Below are 18,755 nucleotides of genomic sequence, written 5' to 3'. Positions count from 1 at the left end.
AAGCACCCTCTGCCAGCCTGTCCCCAGATGGAAGGGAGAGGCCGTAGAAGTGAGTGGTGTGGTCTGAAGGGCAAAGCCCAGAGAGGGAGGAAATAGGGACAAAGTGAATGGCCTTTGACTTGGGGAGGCATCCGAAAATTGTAGGGCCGAAAGGAAACCAAGTGATCTCTTAATCCAAACACCTGTTTTCTGAATGCTCCCCTCCCCCAAACAGACAACTTGAGGGGAGGGGCTGTTTAATTTTTGTCTTTGCATTTCTACCACCTAGCACTGTCCTTGTCAGCTCAGCACAATGGAGAGAGACAGGGAAGGGAAGGGAAGAGAAGGGGAGGGGAGGGGAGGGGAGGGGAGGGGAGGGGAGGGGAGGGGAGGGGAGGGGAGGGGAGGGGAGGGGAGGGGAGGGGAGGAGAGGGGAGGGGAGGGGAGGAGAGGAGAGGGGAGGGGAGGGGAGGAGAGGAGAGGAGAGGGGAGGAGAGGAGAGGAGAGGAGAGGAGAGGAGAGGAGAGGAGAGGAGAGGAGAGGAGAGGAGAGGAGAGGAGAGGAGAGGAGAGGAGAGGAGAGGAGAGGAGAGGAGAGGAGAGGAGAGGAGAGGAGAGGAGAGGAGAGGAGAGGAGAGGAGAGGAGAGGAGAGGAGAGGAGGGAAGAGAAGAGGAGAGAAGAGGAGGGAAGAGAAGAGAAGAGGAGGGAAGAGGAGGGAAGGAGAAAGGAGGGGAGGGGAGGATCTATCAAGTGCTTAGCACTGGCTCTGGATTCAGATAATCTAACTTCAGATCATGCCTTGGGCAATTCATACTCCGGAGACTTCCCTGAACCTCAGTTTACTCATCTATGAATATAAAAGGGTTAGAGACAGCATCTGAAGTTCTTTCTAAATTGTAGATCTACCATCCTAGAAATATGTTGTGGTCCTTGTTGTCATTGTTCTTGTTATTCAGTTGTTTTAGTCCTGCCCAACTGTGACCCCATTTGGGGTTTTCTGGCCAAAGATATGAGAATGGTTTGCCTTTCCTTCTCCAGCTCATTTTACAGATAAGGAAACTGAGGCAACCAAAAGTTAAGTGACTTGCCCAGGGTCATATTGCTAATAAGTGTCTGAGGCTGGATTTGAACTAAGGTCTTCCTGACTCCAAGCCTGTTGCTCTGTCCACAGTGCCACCTGGCTGCCCTTATAAATACATAGTAAACAATTCATAAATTCTTGTTGCATTGACTTGAATATGGATAATAGACTCACAGAGTGACTTAACCAAGGTCTCTCAGGAAATGATAACCAGAACTCACACCTCCTGACTAGTATTCTTCACACTATACCACAGGGGATGATAGGAAAGAAGTATATGATGGTAAGCAATTGCACATGAAGGGGATGCTAGAGGAAAGCAGTGGAAAGAATGGTCCATGTGGTTTGGGGCAAGTCCCATCATTTCTCTGGGTCTCCTCTTTCCTCATGTGAAAAATGAGCAGATTGGAATAGCTGATCTCTAGAGGCTTTTCCTGCTCCTAATCCATGGAGCCTTGGGATCAGACAAGATCTCCCTTGTACTGGCTTCACCCCACTGTTCACTCCCACTCTTCCCAGTTGTTCATGTGTCCTGGAGTCCCAGGCCCATCATTATCAAGGAAGTCATGATGTTGTGTTCTCTGCTTCTTCAGAAATCCTGCAAAACCTCTCTCCTTTTTTCCCCTCTCTTCCCCTCTGACCCTTTCCAGCCCTCTTATTTTTCCCCTTCTTTCTCTTTTCACATTTCAAGAATTCTCCACCAGAAATGGGTCCTTAAAGCTGTGTCCATCAAATCTACTTGAGTCCCCTACTAAATTTTTATAAGCCTGCTTCTTGGCTTGCAAAATATCATAGATTTGGGCTGGAAAGCATATCAAAGATCATCTAAGCCAAGATTCAATGACTTGATACAGATAACATCCTTCTTCATGTGTACTTTATAGTTAATCTGGTTATTTATAATAGTCAAAATAACTTATTCACTCAAAGTCATTCTTAAAACAATACTGCTGTTACTGTACACAGTGTTATCTTGGTTCTGCTCATTTCACTCCATTATTTCATGCAACTCTTTCCATGATTTTTCTGAGATCATTGAGTCCATAATTTCTTATAGCACAATAGCATCCACAAAAAGAACTGATAAATAGAAGTGTGTATAGAATAATTTTACACACACACACACACACACACACACATATACCTATTTTTGTCTGAAGGTAGCCATCTCTAGGGTGGGATGGAAGGAAAAAAAAAGAAATGTACATAACTTTATTATATATTTAAAAGGAATAGCAATTCATACACAATAGATTTGCAGTCTCATGTGCAATCATCTTTTTTATTATACTACATTATGGAAATGCTTGTTTTATTCCATAAAATTAAAAAATTAAATGACTTGGCCAAGGTCACACAGGTAGTTCTTATCAGGTCCTCTCAGGACAGTACAAAGATGACTCAGAAAATGTCATGTGTTCTGGAGGGCAAAGGAACTGGGATTACAACCAAGAATCACCTACCCAGAAAAACTGAGTATAATCCTTCAGCGGAAAAATGGGAATTAAATGAAAGAGAGGACTTTCAGGCATTCTTGATGAAAAGACCTGAGCTGAATAGAAAATTTGACTGTCAAATACAAGACTCTAAAGAAGTATAAAAAGGTAAACAGGAAAAAGAAATCATAAGGGATATTAAAAGGTTAAATTTTTTACATTCCTACATGAGAAGATGATACTTGTAACTCATACGAACTTACTCATTATTAGGGTGGCTGAATGGGGTATATTTAGAGGACACAAGTGTAAGTTTAATATGAAGGGATGATATCTTTAAAAGACAAAATTAAGGCGTGAGAGAAATGCATTGAGAGAAAGGGAAAGAGAGAAGTGGAATGGGGTAAAGTATCTCACATAAAAGAGGCAAGACAAAGCTTATACAGTGGAGGGGAAGATGGGGAAAGTGCTGGGGAGTGAGTGAACCTTACTATCATCAAAATTGGCTCAAAGAGGGAATAATATACATACTCAATTGGGTGTAGTAATCTATTTTACATTCAGGAAAGTAGGATGGGAAGGGGATAAGAGGTGGGGTGGTGATAGAAGGGAGGGAAGATTGGGGAAGGGGGCAGTCAGAAGCAAAACACTTTTGAAGATGGACAGGGTGGAAGGAGATAGAGAATAGAGTAAATGTCATGGGGGTGGAATAGGATGGAGGGAAATACCATTAGCAATAGTAACTGTGAAAAACTTTTGAAGCAAGTTTGTCCAACAAAGGCCTTATTTCTCAAACGCATAGAGAACTGAGTCAAATTTATTAGGATGAGAGCCATTCCCCAATTGATAAGTAATCAAAAGATATGAAGAGTTTTCAGATGAAATAATCAAAGCATCTATAGCATATGAAAAAAATTCTCTAACTCACTATTGATTAGAAAGATGCAAGTCAAAACAATTCTTGGTACTACCTCATACCTACTGGATTGGATAATAGGACAGCAGAGGAAAATGACAAATGTTGTAGGGGGTGTGGGGAAAATGAGACATTAATGCCCTGTTGGTGGAGTTGTAAACTGATTCAAACATTCTGTAGAGCAATTTAGAACTGTGGTCAAAGGGCTATAAAACTATTTGACTTAGTAATACAACTACTAGGTTGCTATACAAAAAGATAAAAAACAAAAAGTTAAAGACCTATATGTACAAAAATGTTTATGGCAACCCTTTTCTGGTGCAAAGAATTTGACATTGAGGAAATGCCCATCAATTGGTGAATGGTTGAACAAATTGTGGAATAAGATTATTATGGAACACTATTGTGCTATAAGAAATGATAAGCAGGATGCTCTCAGAAAAACCTGGAAAGACTTACATGAGCTGATGCAAAGTGAAATGTACTGTATACAAAGTAACAGCAATATTGTAAGATGATCAGTTGTGAATGATGGCTATTCTCAGCAACACAACGATCCAAGACAACTCCAAAGTACTTATGAAAAACGTGATCCAGCTCCAGAGAAAGAATTGATGGAGTCTGAATACGGATTGAAACATTTTTTTAAAGTTACTTTTTCTTAAGGTTTTTTTTTGGTCTATTTTCTTTCACAACCTAATATGGAAATGTTTTGCAAGACTACACATGTATAACTTATATTAAATTGCTTGAGTTTTTAAGGGGAGTGGGAGTGGGGAGGAGAATTTGGAACACAAAGTTTTAGAAATGGATGTTGAAAATTGTTTTTACATATAATTGGGGAAAAATAAAATTCTAAATAAATAGGAAAAAGACAAAATGTCACCTGTATCCTAGGATGAAGTTTGAACCTCTGAGTTTTGAGGTGCTAAAGAAGGAGGGGGAAAGCCAGGATGTAGATGGGGAAGGCAAAGTCAAGCAAACCACACTTTTGGGCCTCCAACTTTTTGGGGAATCACCTCACCATAGTGTCTGGACATTGGGCCCTCCAGAAGACAGATCTGTGTTTGGCATCAGGCTGTATCCCTTCTCTCAGGCCAGGGGAAAATGATTTACTGCCCAGGAGTTGGCTGGCTGACTGGTGATTGGTCAGGCACACACGCCCTAGGAGAGAGCAAGGCCAGGGCTGGCACGGTCTGCTGCTTTCCTCCTCTTGAGTCCATGGATGACAGTGGGTCTGCATTTCTTCCTTGCTAGCCTTTCTTTGGTAGATTTCCACCTCACAAGGAGATGGCCAACAAAGTAAGCTTGGAAAAATCACTCATTCCCTGGAAAGCCAGTTTTCTAGCCAAGGAATACCACAAGCCGGACAGCTCTGCAGCTGGGTGTTGCCTGTCCTGAACAGTAATCCTCCTAAATCTGGGAGGGACCCTTATAGAACAAATAGTCCAATCCTCTTATTTTACAGAGAGGTAAACTGAGGCTCAGCAAGTGGAAGTGACTTAACCAAAGTCACCCAATGAACTAATAGTAGAGTCAGGAGTAAATCAGCTTTGGGGACTTCTACTTCAGTCTTTTCACTATGATAGAGTGACTCCAGATAACCCTCCAGTCAGCTGCTTTTTCTTTTCAAGTCATGAAATACATTTGGAATGAATAAAGATCATTATAACATCCTTATATGTTTAAATGAACACTTTACAGGCTCAAAATGGTCACATAATAACAACACACATTCATGAATCACTTTACAGATTTCAAAGCACTTGTCTCACACTAGCCCATCAGAGAGGTATAATGATAGTTAACATGTATATAGCATTTTAAGGTTGAAAAAGGAATCCAGATAGCTTTCTCTTTGTTTGTTTGTCGCTTTAGGGAGTGGTGGCATATGCCCAGTTCATGATTTCTGGGAAGTTCTGCAAAATGTGCTAAACTTGAAGATTTAAAAATCAATTTCTTCTAAAAAAAATGAAGTAAAACTCATTTGGTTTGCCTTTATAAGCCCTGTGACAGCCTTGGGTGGAAGCTCCAAAGATAGATTCTCTTCTTTTCCACTGCCCTTTTCCTCCCAGAGCCTCTCAGTTCCTCACACTCCAGGTGGCCTCCCGCTCCCAGGAATCTCCCAGCAGCAGCCTCACCCTAGAGCCTCCCCTGCTCAGGGTGGATGCTTGAGAAAGGGAGGGAAGAGTATCTACATTTAAAGGACCCTATGTCATATATACACTACTATAATCATATATACATATTAACTGTGTGTGTATATATAGAGATATATGCAGAAGAAGGAAGGAAAGAAGGAAGGAAGGAAGGAGAGAGAGAGTGAGAGAGAGTGAGACAGCAAGAGAGCAAGAGCGAGCACAAGCTGCTGCTTTGTCACAAAGCTCCCTGGATAAGGAGCATGAAGAGCCTCAGCTATTCCAAACTACTCATTTTCCACATGAGGAAAGAGGAGGCCCAGAGAGATGATGGGACTTGCCCCAAACCACATGGGTCATCCTTTCCACTGCTTTCCTCTACCACCCCTTTCATGTGCAATTGCTTACCATCATATACTTCTTTTCTATCATCCCTCTGTGGTACAGTGCAAAAAATACTAGTCAAGAGGTGTGAGTTCTAGTTATCATTTGCTGAGAGACCTTGGTTAAGTCACTCTGTGAGTCTGTTATTCATATTCAAGTCCATGCAACAAGAATTTATGAATCGTTTACTATGTATTTATAAGGGCAGCCAGGTGGCACTATGGATAGACCGCCAGGCCTGGAGTCAGGAAGACCTGAGTTCAGATCCAACCTCAGATACTTACTAGCTGTGTGACACGGTGTGTGCATGTGTGTGTGTGTCTGTGTCTGTGTGTGTGTATGTATGTATGTATGTACGTATGTATGTATGTATGAAGTTTCTAAGCCCTGCCCTAGTCCATTATACCCCCTCATACAGGTAAAATGCCAAAAGGTTTTCCCATTTGTTGTCTCATTTGCTGTTCATCAGTGAGACAGGCAGGGAAGGAGATTTCTGTCTCCATCAGCCCTGATTACATGGCTGATGAGATTCCACACTTGCTTCATTGTGACCCTGAAGTGACATCTCCATGCAAGAGCTATGGGCTATGCCCTGTCCCTTGTAACACCAAAATGGGGAAGAAGTCCCAGAAAGGGAAAGGGACCTGTCTAAGGTCCCACAGCAAAGTAGTAGCAGAATGGGTCAAAAATCCAAATCGCCTAATTCCCCATTCTGTATACTTTCCACTCTGCAACCCCATTGCCCCCACAGCAGCTCTGTCTCTGTCTCTCTGTCCCTGTCTCTCTCTCTCCCTCTCTTCTTTCTGTCTCCTTCCCCTTTTTCTCCTTACTCCTTCTCCCGTTCTCACTCCTCTCTCCCTCTCTCCGTTCTCCCCCTCCTTCCCCTTCTCCTTCACTCTCCCTCTTTCTCCCTTCTCCCCCTTTCTCCCCTTTTTCTCCCTGTTTCTCTCTCCTCCTCCTCCCCTCCCTTCTTCTCTCCCTCCTTCCTCACTCCTCTTTTCTGCCTCTCAGTCTTGCCTCACCCCCCAACCCAGCTATAGCTGATGGACCTTCCATAGGCTAATGAGTTCTTCCTCCTTGTTTCCTCCTCTAGTGGCGGAAGGCAGGATCTTGGGCTCCAGATGGTTTGGCAAGACAGGGAGGAGTCCACTTCAGATGCTTTATGACAGTGACCAGGTGAGTGAGCTCTGGAACCTGACAAACCAGGTTCATTGGGGAAGGTGAGGGAGAGGGATGGTAGGCAAGGCAGCATTCTAGGGTTCTGCATTGCCATCAGTCTTCCAGGAACCTCCTCTACCCCAGGGTCCTCCCTGAGGGAACCCGTGGGTTCCCTTAGAGAAGAGGAGCCAATTAGGAGACTCCAGAGTTTACCATAGATTTGAGAGTAATAAGGCTTGCCACCAGGAAGGCCACCAGACAGGTGTCTACAAGGCATGATGGGAGGATCATGAATCAGATTCATTTTCTACTCAAAACAAATTCTCTCACTGCCTGTCACAGTGCCGAAATCCCACCACTGGAAATTTAGGATGCCTCCAATGATATTTTGTACATATCCCTGGGAAAGGGAAGCACCCATCAGGCAATATCTTAGAATGGATTAGCTGCCCACCAGGCTGAGACTAAGGCTATCCAGGAATGGGAGAGGGGATTGCAGGGAGAATCCAAAGCAAACCTCCCCTCCCTCATTCTATTCTGCCAAGAGGTCCTTGTGCTGCTTCTGTTGCTGCTGCTGCTGCTGCTTTCATTCAGGTGCTACCTAGGTGGTATTGGGCCTAAGAAGAAGCCTGATCATGCCTTGAACACAAGGGAAATCAATCAGTCAATCAGGAAGTTTGTAGCAAGTACCTGTCATGCACCAGGCACTGTGCTAGGCACCAGGGGGCTGAATATAAAACTGAAATAAACAACCTTTGCTCTCTATGCTCTCTAGGATCTAGATTCTATTAGAAGGAGACAAGTCCATAGATAAGTATATACAGAATCAACACCTACGTCATAAATACAAGACAGTTAGGGAAGAAGGCACTAATTTGGAGGGGGGGAGGATCAGGAAAGGTTTCATGTAGAAGTTAGTGCTTGAAGGAAGGGAAGGATACTATGAAGGGAAAGCCAGGAGGGCATGCAGTCAAGAAAGACAGTTTGAGAAGGGTGAGCTTGGAGCTGGGTGGTGAAGGGCTTTAAAATGTAGAATTTTATGTTTGATATATGATAGAATTTATCAAGTAGGGGAGTAGTGGTCAGATCTATACCTGAGGAAAATCCCATTGACAGCTGGGTAGAGGATGGATTGGAGTAGGGAAGAGACTCAAGGCAGGGGACCAATTAGAAAGCCATAATGGTAGTCGAGGTGAGAAGTACTGAGGAATTGAATTAAGATGGTAGCCAAATGAGTAGAGAAAAGGAGTCATATGTGAGATATATGGAAGTAGAAATGACAAGATTTTACAAAGTTATTGGGTAAGTGAGTAATGGAGAAATAATGCCAAAGTTACGAACCTGAGAGACTGGAAGAACAGTGGTACCCATGGTGGAAATAGGGGAGTCTGGAAGTGGGCTGGGTTTGAAGAAAATGAGAATTCACTGTTTTTGAACATGTTGAGTTTAAGTCATCTCTGGGACACCCAGTTTCTTTTTCTTTTTTTTTCTTTCTTTCTTTTTTTTTTGTGAGGCAATTGGGGTTAAGTGACTTGCCCAGGGTCACACAGCTAGTAAGTGTCAAGTGTCTGGGGCCGGATTTGAACTCAGGTCCTCCTGAATCCAGGGCCAGTGCTCTATCCACTGCGCCACCTAGCTGCCCCTACACCCAGTTTCAAAAGTCCAACAGACAAGAAATGCTGTAAGGAAGCAGAACCGAGAAAAACTCAGAAAGGAGAGAGTATACAGGAAGAGAAGGTGGTTGATAGTTCAGATGTCATAGAGAATTCAAGAAGGATGAGGAATGGGAAAAGACCATTGATTTTGACAATTAAGAGATAATTAAGGGGCAGCTAGGTGGCTCAGTGGATAAAGCACTGGGCCTGGATTCAGGAGGACCTGAGTTCAAATCTGGCCCCAGACACTTGACACTTACTAGCTGTGTGACCCTGGACAAGTCACTTAACCCTCATTGCCTGGCTAAAACAAAACCAAAAAAAAAAAAAAGAAAGAAAGAAAGAAAGAGAGAGAGAGATAATTGGCTATTTTGGCTATTTTGGAGAGAACAGTTTCACAGAGTAATGAGGTCAGAGCCAGACTGCCAAGAGCTGTAGGAAGTAGAGGTAGTAGCTGTAGGCAACTTTTTTCTAGGAGTTTGGCTGATAAAAGTGAGGTGTGGGATGGTATCATCTAGTGAAGGGTTTTTTGTTTTGTTTTTAAAAGAGAGGGAAGACATGGGCATGTTTGAAGGCAGCTGGGAAGGAACTAGTAGAAAAGGAAGAGACTGAAAATCAGAAGGGGAGGGGGAATGCTAGAAGGGACAATCTGCTGCAGAAGCAAATAGTGTGGGTAAGGTGGTGGTGGGATCAAGGCATATGTAGAGGCATCGACTTTGGCAAAGAGAAGGACCACCCATTATCAGACACCAGAGGAAAGGAGGGGAGAGAAGGGGATGATATTAAGGAAAACCAGACATGACCATGTGGATAATTCAGTGCAACACCTCCTCGTTTCAGTTGGCAGCCCCAAGAATGCATAAGAGCACAGAATCTAAGTCTCCTTCAGGGCAGAAGCTGTTTCATTTTTCTTTTTGAGTCCCCAGTGCCTAGCATGGTACCTGGCACAGAAAAGGGTGTTTAATAAATGCTCATAATTAGTTTCTGGTTGATCCATGGGTATACTAAAGGTAAGACCTTTACCTTTGTCTAGAAAAGCTGTCTCCTAGCTGGTGTTATCCACACATGGAAATCTTGGGCCCTCTACCCTGAAAATTATCCCTTTTTTCAGCCTCCTGGTGGGGAATTGTCAGGGGAAGGGGTGGCTGAGGATAGAGTTCTGTGAACAGCTAACTCTATCCCTTACCACCTGTGCCAAACGATGAGGTAACAACAGTCATTCACTCCCTAAGTCTTCTCTTCCCCAAGCTAAACAGCCATCATTGTTTTTTTCACACAATATGGTTCCCACAATAATCCTAGTAACCCTCCTTTGGTTCTTCCCCCTACCACTACGGCCTCTGGTTTGCCCTTTCTTTATGATGAATTTGTACTGTACTTCCCTTACCATACTCTACAATCCAGCTAAAATGACCTTCTTGTTAGGTACTCACAACCCTCAAAGTCCCATCTCTGTGCTTTTGCATAGATTGTTGGGGGTAGGGTGGGAGGAGGCACAAGAATACACTCCCTCTTTCCCTCCACCTCTTAGAATGTTTAACTTCCTTCAAAATGTTGATCTACTTGAAGCCTTTACTTATTGGCCCAATTGTTAGTATACCCCACCCCATTCTCATTCTGTCTTTCTCTGTGTGTGTGTATATGCATGCTTGTATGTATGTATATACATATATACATATACATACACACACATGTACATATTATATTCCCCAAACAAATTTAAGTTCCTTGAGATCAGTTTATTTTCTGTCCTTTAGCCTCCAGAGCCTAGCACGATGCCTGACACATAGTAGACACTTCATAAATGCTTGTTGATTGTTGGTTGATCGGTAGGGCCAGAGGGAGAGAGAGGATGCTCCCTGACCACTAAGAGTGGGTACCAGGGCAGCCAGTTGGCAAAGTGGATAAAGCACCAGCCCTGGATTCAGGAGGACCTGAGTTCAAATCCAGCCTCAGACACTTGACACTAGCTGTGTGGCCCTGGGCAAGTTACTTAACCCCCATTGCCCCGCAAAAAAAAAAAAAAAAAGTTCCTAACTCAGAAAACTAGACTCAGGCAATAGCTGTGGTTGAGAATCTTTTTGCATGAGATTCAGGAAACTTTGAGCTTATAGTTCCCATTGCAGTTTGACCTGGCCCCAGAGTGAATCCGGAGACATATAGAGGAGAGGATTTCACAGCACGGGACAGTTTGAGCTCCAAGGTCTGAGCCTGCCAAGTCGGCATTCCACAGACAGCTCCTGGCCCACGTGGCGAGGTGAAGTCAGACCAAACTGGGCAGGGAGCCAAGCAGGAAGCCATCCATTGAGGAGGTGTGCCCCTTCCTGCTGGTCTGCCTTCACACTCTTTTAAAGGTTAGGACCCTCGGCCATGGACACTGTGACCTGTTTTTCTCAATCTCTTAGGCAAGAAGAAAATGAGTCTACCCCTAGCTAGGAACCCTCTCCTGTGCCTAAGGCTTATGATCTGTAGACAGCTAGCTCCCTTCTCTGGCCAGGAAAGGCCCCTGAAAGTCAGCAGCAGTACCTCATTAATAGGATCCCACTGAGAAATTTCAGACACAGGTCTGGACAAATCTGATCAAATAGGAAATTCAGGAAAAAAGTTATTAGTCTGCAATTTGTTTTAGAATAAGGATTTTAAACCAAGAGGTCCACCTCTATTGGGAAATGACTGAACAAGTCATAGTATCTGAGTGTAATAAACTATTATTGCACCCTAAAAATGAAGAAAGGAATTGTTTCAAAGGAAACCGATCTCTGAATGCATGCAGAATGAAGTGAGCAGAACCAGGACAATAGTTGATACAAATAATAAAAACATTGCTAAGAAAAGTTGAAAGACTTGAGAATTCTGATCGATTACAGACTCTGATTCCAGAGAATGAAAGATAAATAATGCTAGAGAACAATACACATAAAATGCAGAATGAGACACATTTTTGGACATGACCAATGTGGGGATTGCCTTTGCTTCATGATGAATATTTGTCAAATTTTTAAAAAATTTATTTAGGGGTTTTTGTTCAGTTGAGGGGGAGGGGAAGATAAATAATCTAGGGGTTTGGGGTTTGTTTGTTTTGGGGCTTTGTTTTTGTTTTGAGGGGCAATGAGGGTTAAGTGACTTGCTCATGATCACATAAGCTAGTAAGTGTCAAGTGTCTGAGGCCGGATTTGAACTCAGGTCCTCCTGAATCCAGGGCTGGTACTTTATCCACTGCACCACCTAGCTACCCCCAATAATCAAGTTTTTAAAATAGAATAAATGTTTTATTGATACTTTCTAGCATAATTGTAACTTTGCAATATTTACATCGCCTGAGTAGAGCCCTCCCTTGTAACAAAGGAGTATAGCCAAGAAAAGCAAACCAATCCATTGGCCACGTCTTGACATATTCCTCATTCCTTTTCTGTAACCCATCACCATCCCACTGCCTAAAGGAGTCAGACAAAGCCATGATTGGTCTTTGTATCAACCAGAGATCTGATATCTCTTTGTGTTATTTTTCTTGATATTTTTGTGATCATCATGTAGAAATTGTTCTATTGGTTCTGTTTTCTTTATTAGTTCACACAGGTCTTCCCAAGTTTCTCAGATTTCATCATAATCATCATTTCTTATGGTACCATAATAGTCATTACATCCACATATCACAATTTATTCAACCATTCCCCAGCTGATAGATGTTCACCTTATGTCTGGATTTTTACTACAAAGCATTGCTATAATAGCTTTGTGTATGGGGCAGCTAGGTGGTGCAGTGGATAGAGCACCGGCCCTCGAGTCAGGAGGACTTGAGTTCAAATCCAGTCTCAGACACTTAACACTTACTAGCTGTGTGACCCTGGGCAAGTCACTTAACCCCAATTGTCACACACACACACACACACACACACACACACACACACAGACAATAGCTTTGTGTATATGTGATCTTTTCCTTTTTGACCTCATGCTCCAAGGACAGGTAGGTGGTACAGTGGATTAAAGCACTGGTCCTGGATTCAGGAGGACCTGAGTTCAAATCTCACCTCAGACACTGGTCAAGTCACTTAACCCCAATTGTCTTAAACATCCAGGGCCATCTTCAGTCATCCTCATGTATATTTTGCCACTGGACACAGATGGCTCTGGAAGAGAGCATGAGGTTGGTGACCTTGTACATCCCTCTCTTAAATCCAATTCATTGCAAGTCATGACATCTGTTATGTTCCTCTTTGAGAATGAAGGACAAACAACAGCTATATGTCCAACGTTGATATTGGTCAGTGTTGGGGCTGAAATTTAATATATGGAGCATTAATTGGGTGACTCGCCAAAATATTGGGGTCCTGGAAATAATGAGGGACCTCTAGGTTAAAATCTCCCTCCCCTCCGAACTGCCCTTTAAGATATTTCTTCCAGGCCAATAAGAAAGGAGCCTTACAGCTTCATTTCCACAAAAGGATCAGATTTTATTACTTGGGAATTAATTAAACAACAAAGGTGATAAAAATCAAAGAAAATAGGGAAAAAGAAATACAGATAAATCTTCCTAATTCTCACCTAAGTCTATGCCATCCCCAGATCGTTTCCAATTAAACTAATTCAAAAGAATGCAGGGTTTATTGTGTTCATCATACCTGGAAAAGTCTGCTAGCTTTTTCACATCACCAGGAAACTGAGCAGAGAGTGAGAGCAGCCTAGCAAGAGAGTGTTCTCAAAGAGACTCTTTGCCTCCCCTCAACGAGTGTTCAATCTCCCTCCCCCAAAAGGGGAGGTCCTTCAAAAACTGCCTATGGAGAGTTCTCCTTCTGACCTCAGCAACATACATAACTTCAGGGTGGGCCAGGTGTGGCCCCTCCCAAATGAGTCAGCTAAATTCCAATAATTTTTACCACATCAGTCAGTAAACATTTATTAAGTACCGATTATATGCCAGGCACTGTGCTAAGCACTAGGGATATAAAAAGTTGTAAAAGACAGTTCCTACTCCTCAAGGAATTGACAATCCAATGAGGGAGACAACAAACAAACAAATATATACAAACAAGCTCTCTCTCTCTCTCTCTCTCCATATATATATATGTGTGTGTGTGTGTGTGTGTGTGTGTGTGTGTGTGTGTGTGTGTGTGCTAAATAGGAAATAACTGAGAGGGAAGACACTGGAATTAAGAGGTCTTGAGAAAGGCAGTTTAGTCATTCATTGAGTATAATTTAAAACTGTTTTCTAGCACAGTTGAATCATCCACAGTTCCACCAATAATGCATTAGTATGCTTGCCTTCTCACATTTTTTCCAACATTTACCATTTTATTCATCAATCAACTTGGCCAATCTGATATGCAGGAGGTAAAACTTCCATTTTTCTGGTTTTCAGTATTATTTCCAAGGAAAGGGAATCTCTTAAAGGGCAGAGTAGGAGTAAGAACTATGAACTAGGAGTCTAGAACCTTTGGTTCTAATCTCAGCTCTATCAAGTATTAGCCCTGTGACCTTGGACAGATCACAGAATCATGCCATTTTAAAACAGGAAGAGAGCTTCATAAGGTTTCCAACCAAGTGATATTTGACCAACTTGGCTGGTATTTTATCTTAGTTGTTTCTAACTGATGTCCCATATTTTAGTGTTGATTTTGCCAACCCTAAACCTTAGCAATCAAGTGGGACCAACCCCTTATTTTATATATGAGAAAAATGAAATCTAAAGAAACTAAATGATTTGTCTAAGAGGACACAATTCACAGCAGAGCAGAGACTGAAACTATATCTCCACTTGGGGTCTCTTTCCACTCGACTGTATTTTGGCACTTAACTCCCCTGAACCTAACTCATTTTCTCAATATCTAATGGAGGTAATGATCTCTGCTAGGTCAACTTCATGGGGCGGCTGTCAGTACTCATTTCCTCTAGAAATTTTTAAAAATTATATTATGTTTAAACACACACAGTATCCTATAGTTTCAGTTTTGTAAGGAACTTCCAGTGAAGAAATTCCATCTACCAATACAGTTCAGCACCTTATCTACAACTTCTGGTTTTAAAGACTTGCCTGGAATTCTGAGAGGTTCAGCATTTTTCCCAGAATCACACAGTCAGTACATGGCTCAGAAGAGATTCGAACCCATATCTTTTTGACTCCAAGGCTAGCTCTCTCTATCTATGACATGATGTTGCCTCTCATTACTTTATACATATATGGAGGCTCCCAGCTTCTTAAGAAACTCACATTTTCCTTGGGGAAATAACATTCGCACAGCCAAGTAAATTCAAAGTCATTCTACAGCAGTTCATAAAAATATAATGCTGTCTGATAATATTCAATTATATTCAAAACTATTATTGTTCAGCCATTCCTCAATCAATGGGTACCTACTTCATTTCCAGATCCTTGCCAACATTAAGAGTGTGATGAGTATTCCAGTACATATTGCACCTTTGTTTTTGCCTTAGACCCATTGGTATCTATATATCTAGTAGTGGGATCACTGGGCCAAAGGGTATAAACAATTCAGTCACATTTCTTATATAATTCCACATTTATATCCAAAATAACAACTATCTTATTTTACAGAGAAGGAAACTGAGGGCCAGAGAGAGCAAATGACTTTGCCATGAAATTATCCAACCTGAAGACCTGCAAATTTTGATTGGGGTAGATAAGGCTAATAGATTTGGACACTTCCCAGGGAGTATGCCTGTGTAGGGACAGGTAGGTGGTACAATGTATAGAGCACTGAACCTGGAGTCAGAAAGACTCATCTTCCTGACTTCAAATCTGGCCTCACACACTTACTAACTGTGACCCTGGGCAAGTTACTTAACCTTTTTGGCCTCAGTTTCCTCATCTGTAAAATGAGCTGGAGAATGAAATAGCAACCCCCTCCAGTATCTTTGCCAAGAAAACGCCAAATGTGGTCGAGAAGTCAGACATGACTGAAAATTACTAAACAATAGGGAATATAGTTCTGAGCTGAGCCACCAAAGTAGCAGGCCTTGGGAAACCTGGGAGTACCACAAAGATCCTGGGTGGGACAAGGTGGGAAGGAGCAAGATTTCGCTGTTTTGTTTTGTTTTTCCAAGGGCAGATTTTGATCCCAACCCCTCATCCTCTCCTCCTAGGTATACCTAATCCCACTGGGTTCCATTAGGCCTAGAAATAGGTGTTGGACCCAACTCCACCAAGAGATAACATGGCATAGTGGTCAAAGCACAGAATTAGAAGGCAAAAGACTTGAGTTCCAGCCCCCAAATGATTTACTGACCTAATGTATTATCTTGGGCAAAACTTAATGTATTATTCTGGGGCATTCCCTGAGCTTTTGTCCCTTCATCTATAAAATAAAGAGGTTGGACTCAATCAATGAAAATTATTTTTAGGCTTTGTGTTTTAGGCAGTGTGCTAAGCACTAGTGATACAAAGACAAAAATTAAACAGTCTTTACCCTCAAGGAACTTAGAGTCTATCAGGAGAGTAGATGTCTTCTAACACTCTTTCCATCTTAAAAGATGAATTTTCAGAAGATGGCAGTGACACACATCCTAGATCTTAGTCGTGGTCAGTCCTAACAGTGTCTCTTCCTTCTCATAGCTCCAGCACTCCCCCCTCCACCTGGCCCACCAAAGACGGAGGGAGCTTCTGAGTCAAGTGTGCAGCCGCTATACCCGCAAGCGACGGCTGCTGAGCCCCGAGGATTTGCGCCACCTGGTAGTGGACGATGAGCATGGCTTGCTGTATTGTTATGTACCTAAAGTAGCCTGCACCAACTGGAAGCGAGTGATGATGGTGCTCACAGGAGGCGGCAAGTACCGAGACCCACTGGAGATCCCGGCCCATGAGGCCCACGTGCCAGCCAACCTGAGGACGTTGGCAGACTATAGCCCGGCCGAGATCAATCGGCGGCTACGAGCCTACCTCAAGTTCTTGTTTGTTCGGGAACCCTTTGAACGGTTGGTCTCAGCATATCGCAATAAGTTTACCCGCAGCTATAACACAGCCTTCCACAGGCGATACGGCACCAAAATCATCCGGCGCCATCGACAGCATCCCAGCCCAGAGGCCCTGGCTCGGGGGGATGATGTCCGCTTCGAGGAATTCCTCTATTACCTAATAGACCCCCGGACCCGGAAGGAAGAACCATTCAATGAACACTGGGAGCGGGCACACTCCCTCTGCCACCCCTGCCTCGTCCACTATGATGTTGTGGGCAAGTATGAGACCCTTGAAGAGGATGCAGCCTACGTGCTGGGCCTCATTGGTGCTGACCGAGCCGGCGTACACTTCCCATCCTCCTCCAAGGTCACACGCACCACGGGCAGCGAGGCAGCCCGCTTCTTCGAGGGGATCAGTCCCTTCTACCAAAGAAGACTCTTTAATTTATACAAGATGGACTACCTCCTGTTCAATTACTCCATCCCTTCCTACTTGCAGCTCCAGTAACAGCCAAGGAGGTCTCCGGGGCTCAGGTGGGAGGTCTGGCTTGTGCCTCTCAGTCATCACTTACGCACCGCCAGGTCTTGTTGGTTTAGCCATGTCCCCCCTCTAACCTGCTGCTTCCTTCCACTCCTTTCCATGCCCATGCCCATGCCATGGACTGTCCCCCACTGACTAAGGGAGACCAAGACACAGAGTTCCAATAGAATGATCAGGAAAAGATCACTAGGGCAAAGCTCACCCATCTACCTGCATCCCTTCTTCTAAATTGAGCACTAAGGGTTAAGTATGGCTACTTCTCCCCTAGCCATTCAGTGGCCTTGCTGCAGATCCTAATCCTGGAGCCCCCATCATGGCTGGACAGGGTTCTTGGTGTGGGTTTGCTTGGAAGGTGCCCCCATTCTGTCTTCACTGCCACTCTCTCCTATCACCACCTCTGCCCCCCAACTAGCTCCCACTGCTAGGAAATCTGATGATCTTCTGGCTGCCTTTCTATTGGTTGGCTATAGGTGGTGGAACTGAAGAGTGCAATGCTGGGGCAGGGTTTTTTTCTTTATAAGATGCCCTAAGGTGCTGGAGTAACTCTTTTTAAAAAACAAACAAAAGTAAATTTATTTCTTTACCATCTGTCTTTGTGGCATTTCTTCAGTCAGTCGGCAAGCATTTATTAAGCACTTACTATATGCCAGCCATTGAGTTTAGCACTGGGGTCAGCGAAGTAAAAACAGTCACTCCCCTCAAGGAGCTCACAGTAATGGGAAGAAACATGCAAACAATAATGTACACACAAAATATGTGTGTATGCATGTATATATATGTATGTGTGTGTTGTACACATGTATAACATGCATGTGTGTATTATATTGTGTTATATGTGTATATAACATACACAGATGTGCATATCATGTAAACATGTGCGTGCCTAATATATATAATCTGTATGTGTGTATATATTTCATGGAAGGTATATTCAATATACAACAGATATAAATATTATTATATTATATAACATAGTATGTATAATAATATCTATTTAACCTAAGAGCAGAGGTACTGGGGAGGGGCAGGAGGGAGGGAGAGGGTTCAAGAAAAGTTCCTGCAGAAGATAGGATTTGAGCTGAGTTTTGAAGAAAGTGAGGAGGTAAAGGGAAGGAGGAAGAGCATGCCAGGCATGTGCACCAGCTGATGCAGAGGCATGGAGTCTGGAGAGACGGAATATTATATTAAGGAACAGCAAATAGACTATTATAGCTGGATAATAGAATATGTGGAGGGAAATCAGGTGTAAGAAGATGGGAAAGGTCCAAAGGAGACAGGTGATGAAGGACTTTAAACCCCTCATCCTGGAGGTTCTGGAGAGCCACTGAGTTTATTAAATAGGGGTTGAAGGGCAGAGGAGGATGACCTGGGTAGGCCTGTGATTTAATAAGATCAGTTTGACAGCTGAGTGGAGTATAAAACTTTTTTTAAAATTTTATTGTATTTTAAATTTTTTTCTACTTACACATAAAAATATTTTTTGAGTTCCAAATTTTTCCCCACCCTCCCTTCCCTCCCCCCTCTTAAGGCCAGCAGACAATCTGATATAGGTTGTA

General features: G+C 43.1%; 1 protein-coding gene across 2 annotated transcripts in view; it reads left to right on the top strand.

Moving 5' to 3' along the window:
- CHST13 (carbohydrate sulfotransferase 13) overlaps window positions 1-18,008 on the top strand; it is a 61,537-nt gene extending 43,529 nt beyond the window's left edge. For both annotated transcript variants that reach the window (XM_043976233.1, XM_043976234.1), the window contains exons 2-3: window positions 7,028-7,110; window positions 16,318-18,008. In XM_043976233.1, the coding sequence (XP_043832168.1) occupies window positions 7,028-7,110; window positions 16,318-17,166 (932 nt within the window). In that variant the 3' untranslated portion in view covers window positions 17,167-18,008. The remainder of the gene's footprint in view (window positions 1-7,027; window positions 7,111-16,317) is intronic.
- Window positions 18,009-18,755: the final 747 nt, after the last annotated feature.

Source organism: Dromiciops gliroides, chromosome 1, assembly GCF_019393635.1.
Source record: "Dromiciops gliroides isolate mDroGli1 chromosome 1, mDroGli1.pri, whole genome shotgun sequence".
In the NCBI taxonomy this organism is placed as follows: Eukaryota; Metazoa; Chordata; class Mammalia; order Microbiotheria; family Microbiotheriidae; genus Dromiciops; species Dromiciops gliroides.
This window is presented reverse-complemented; position numbering and strand designations above follow the sequence as displayed.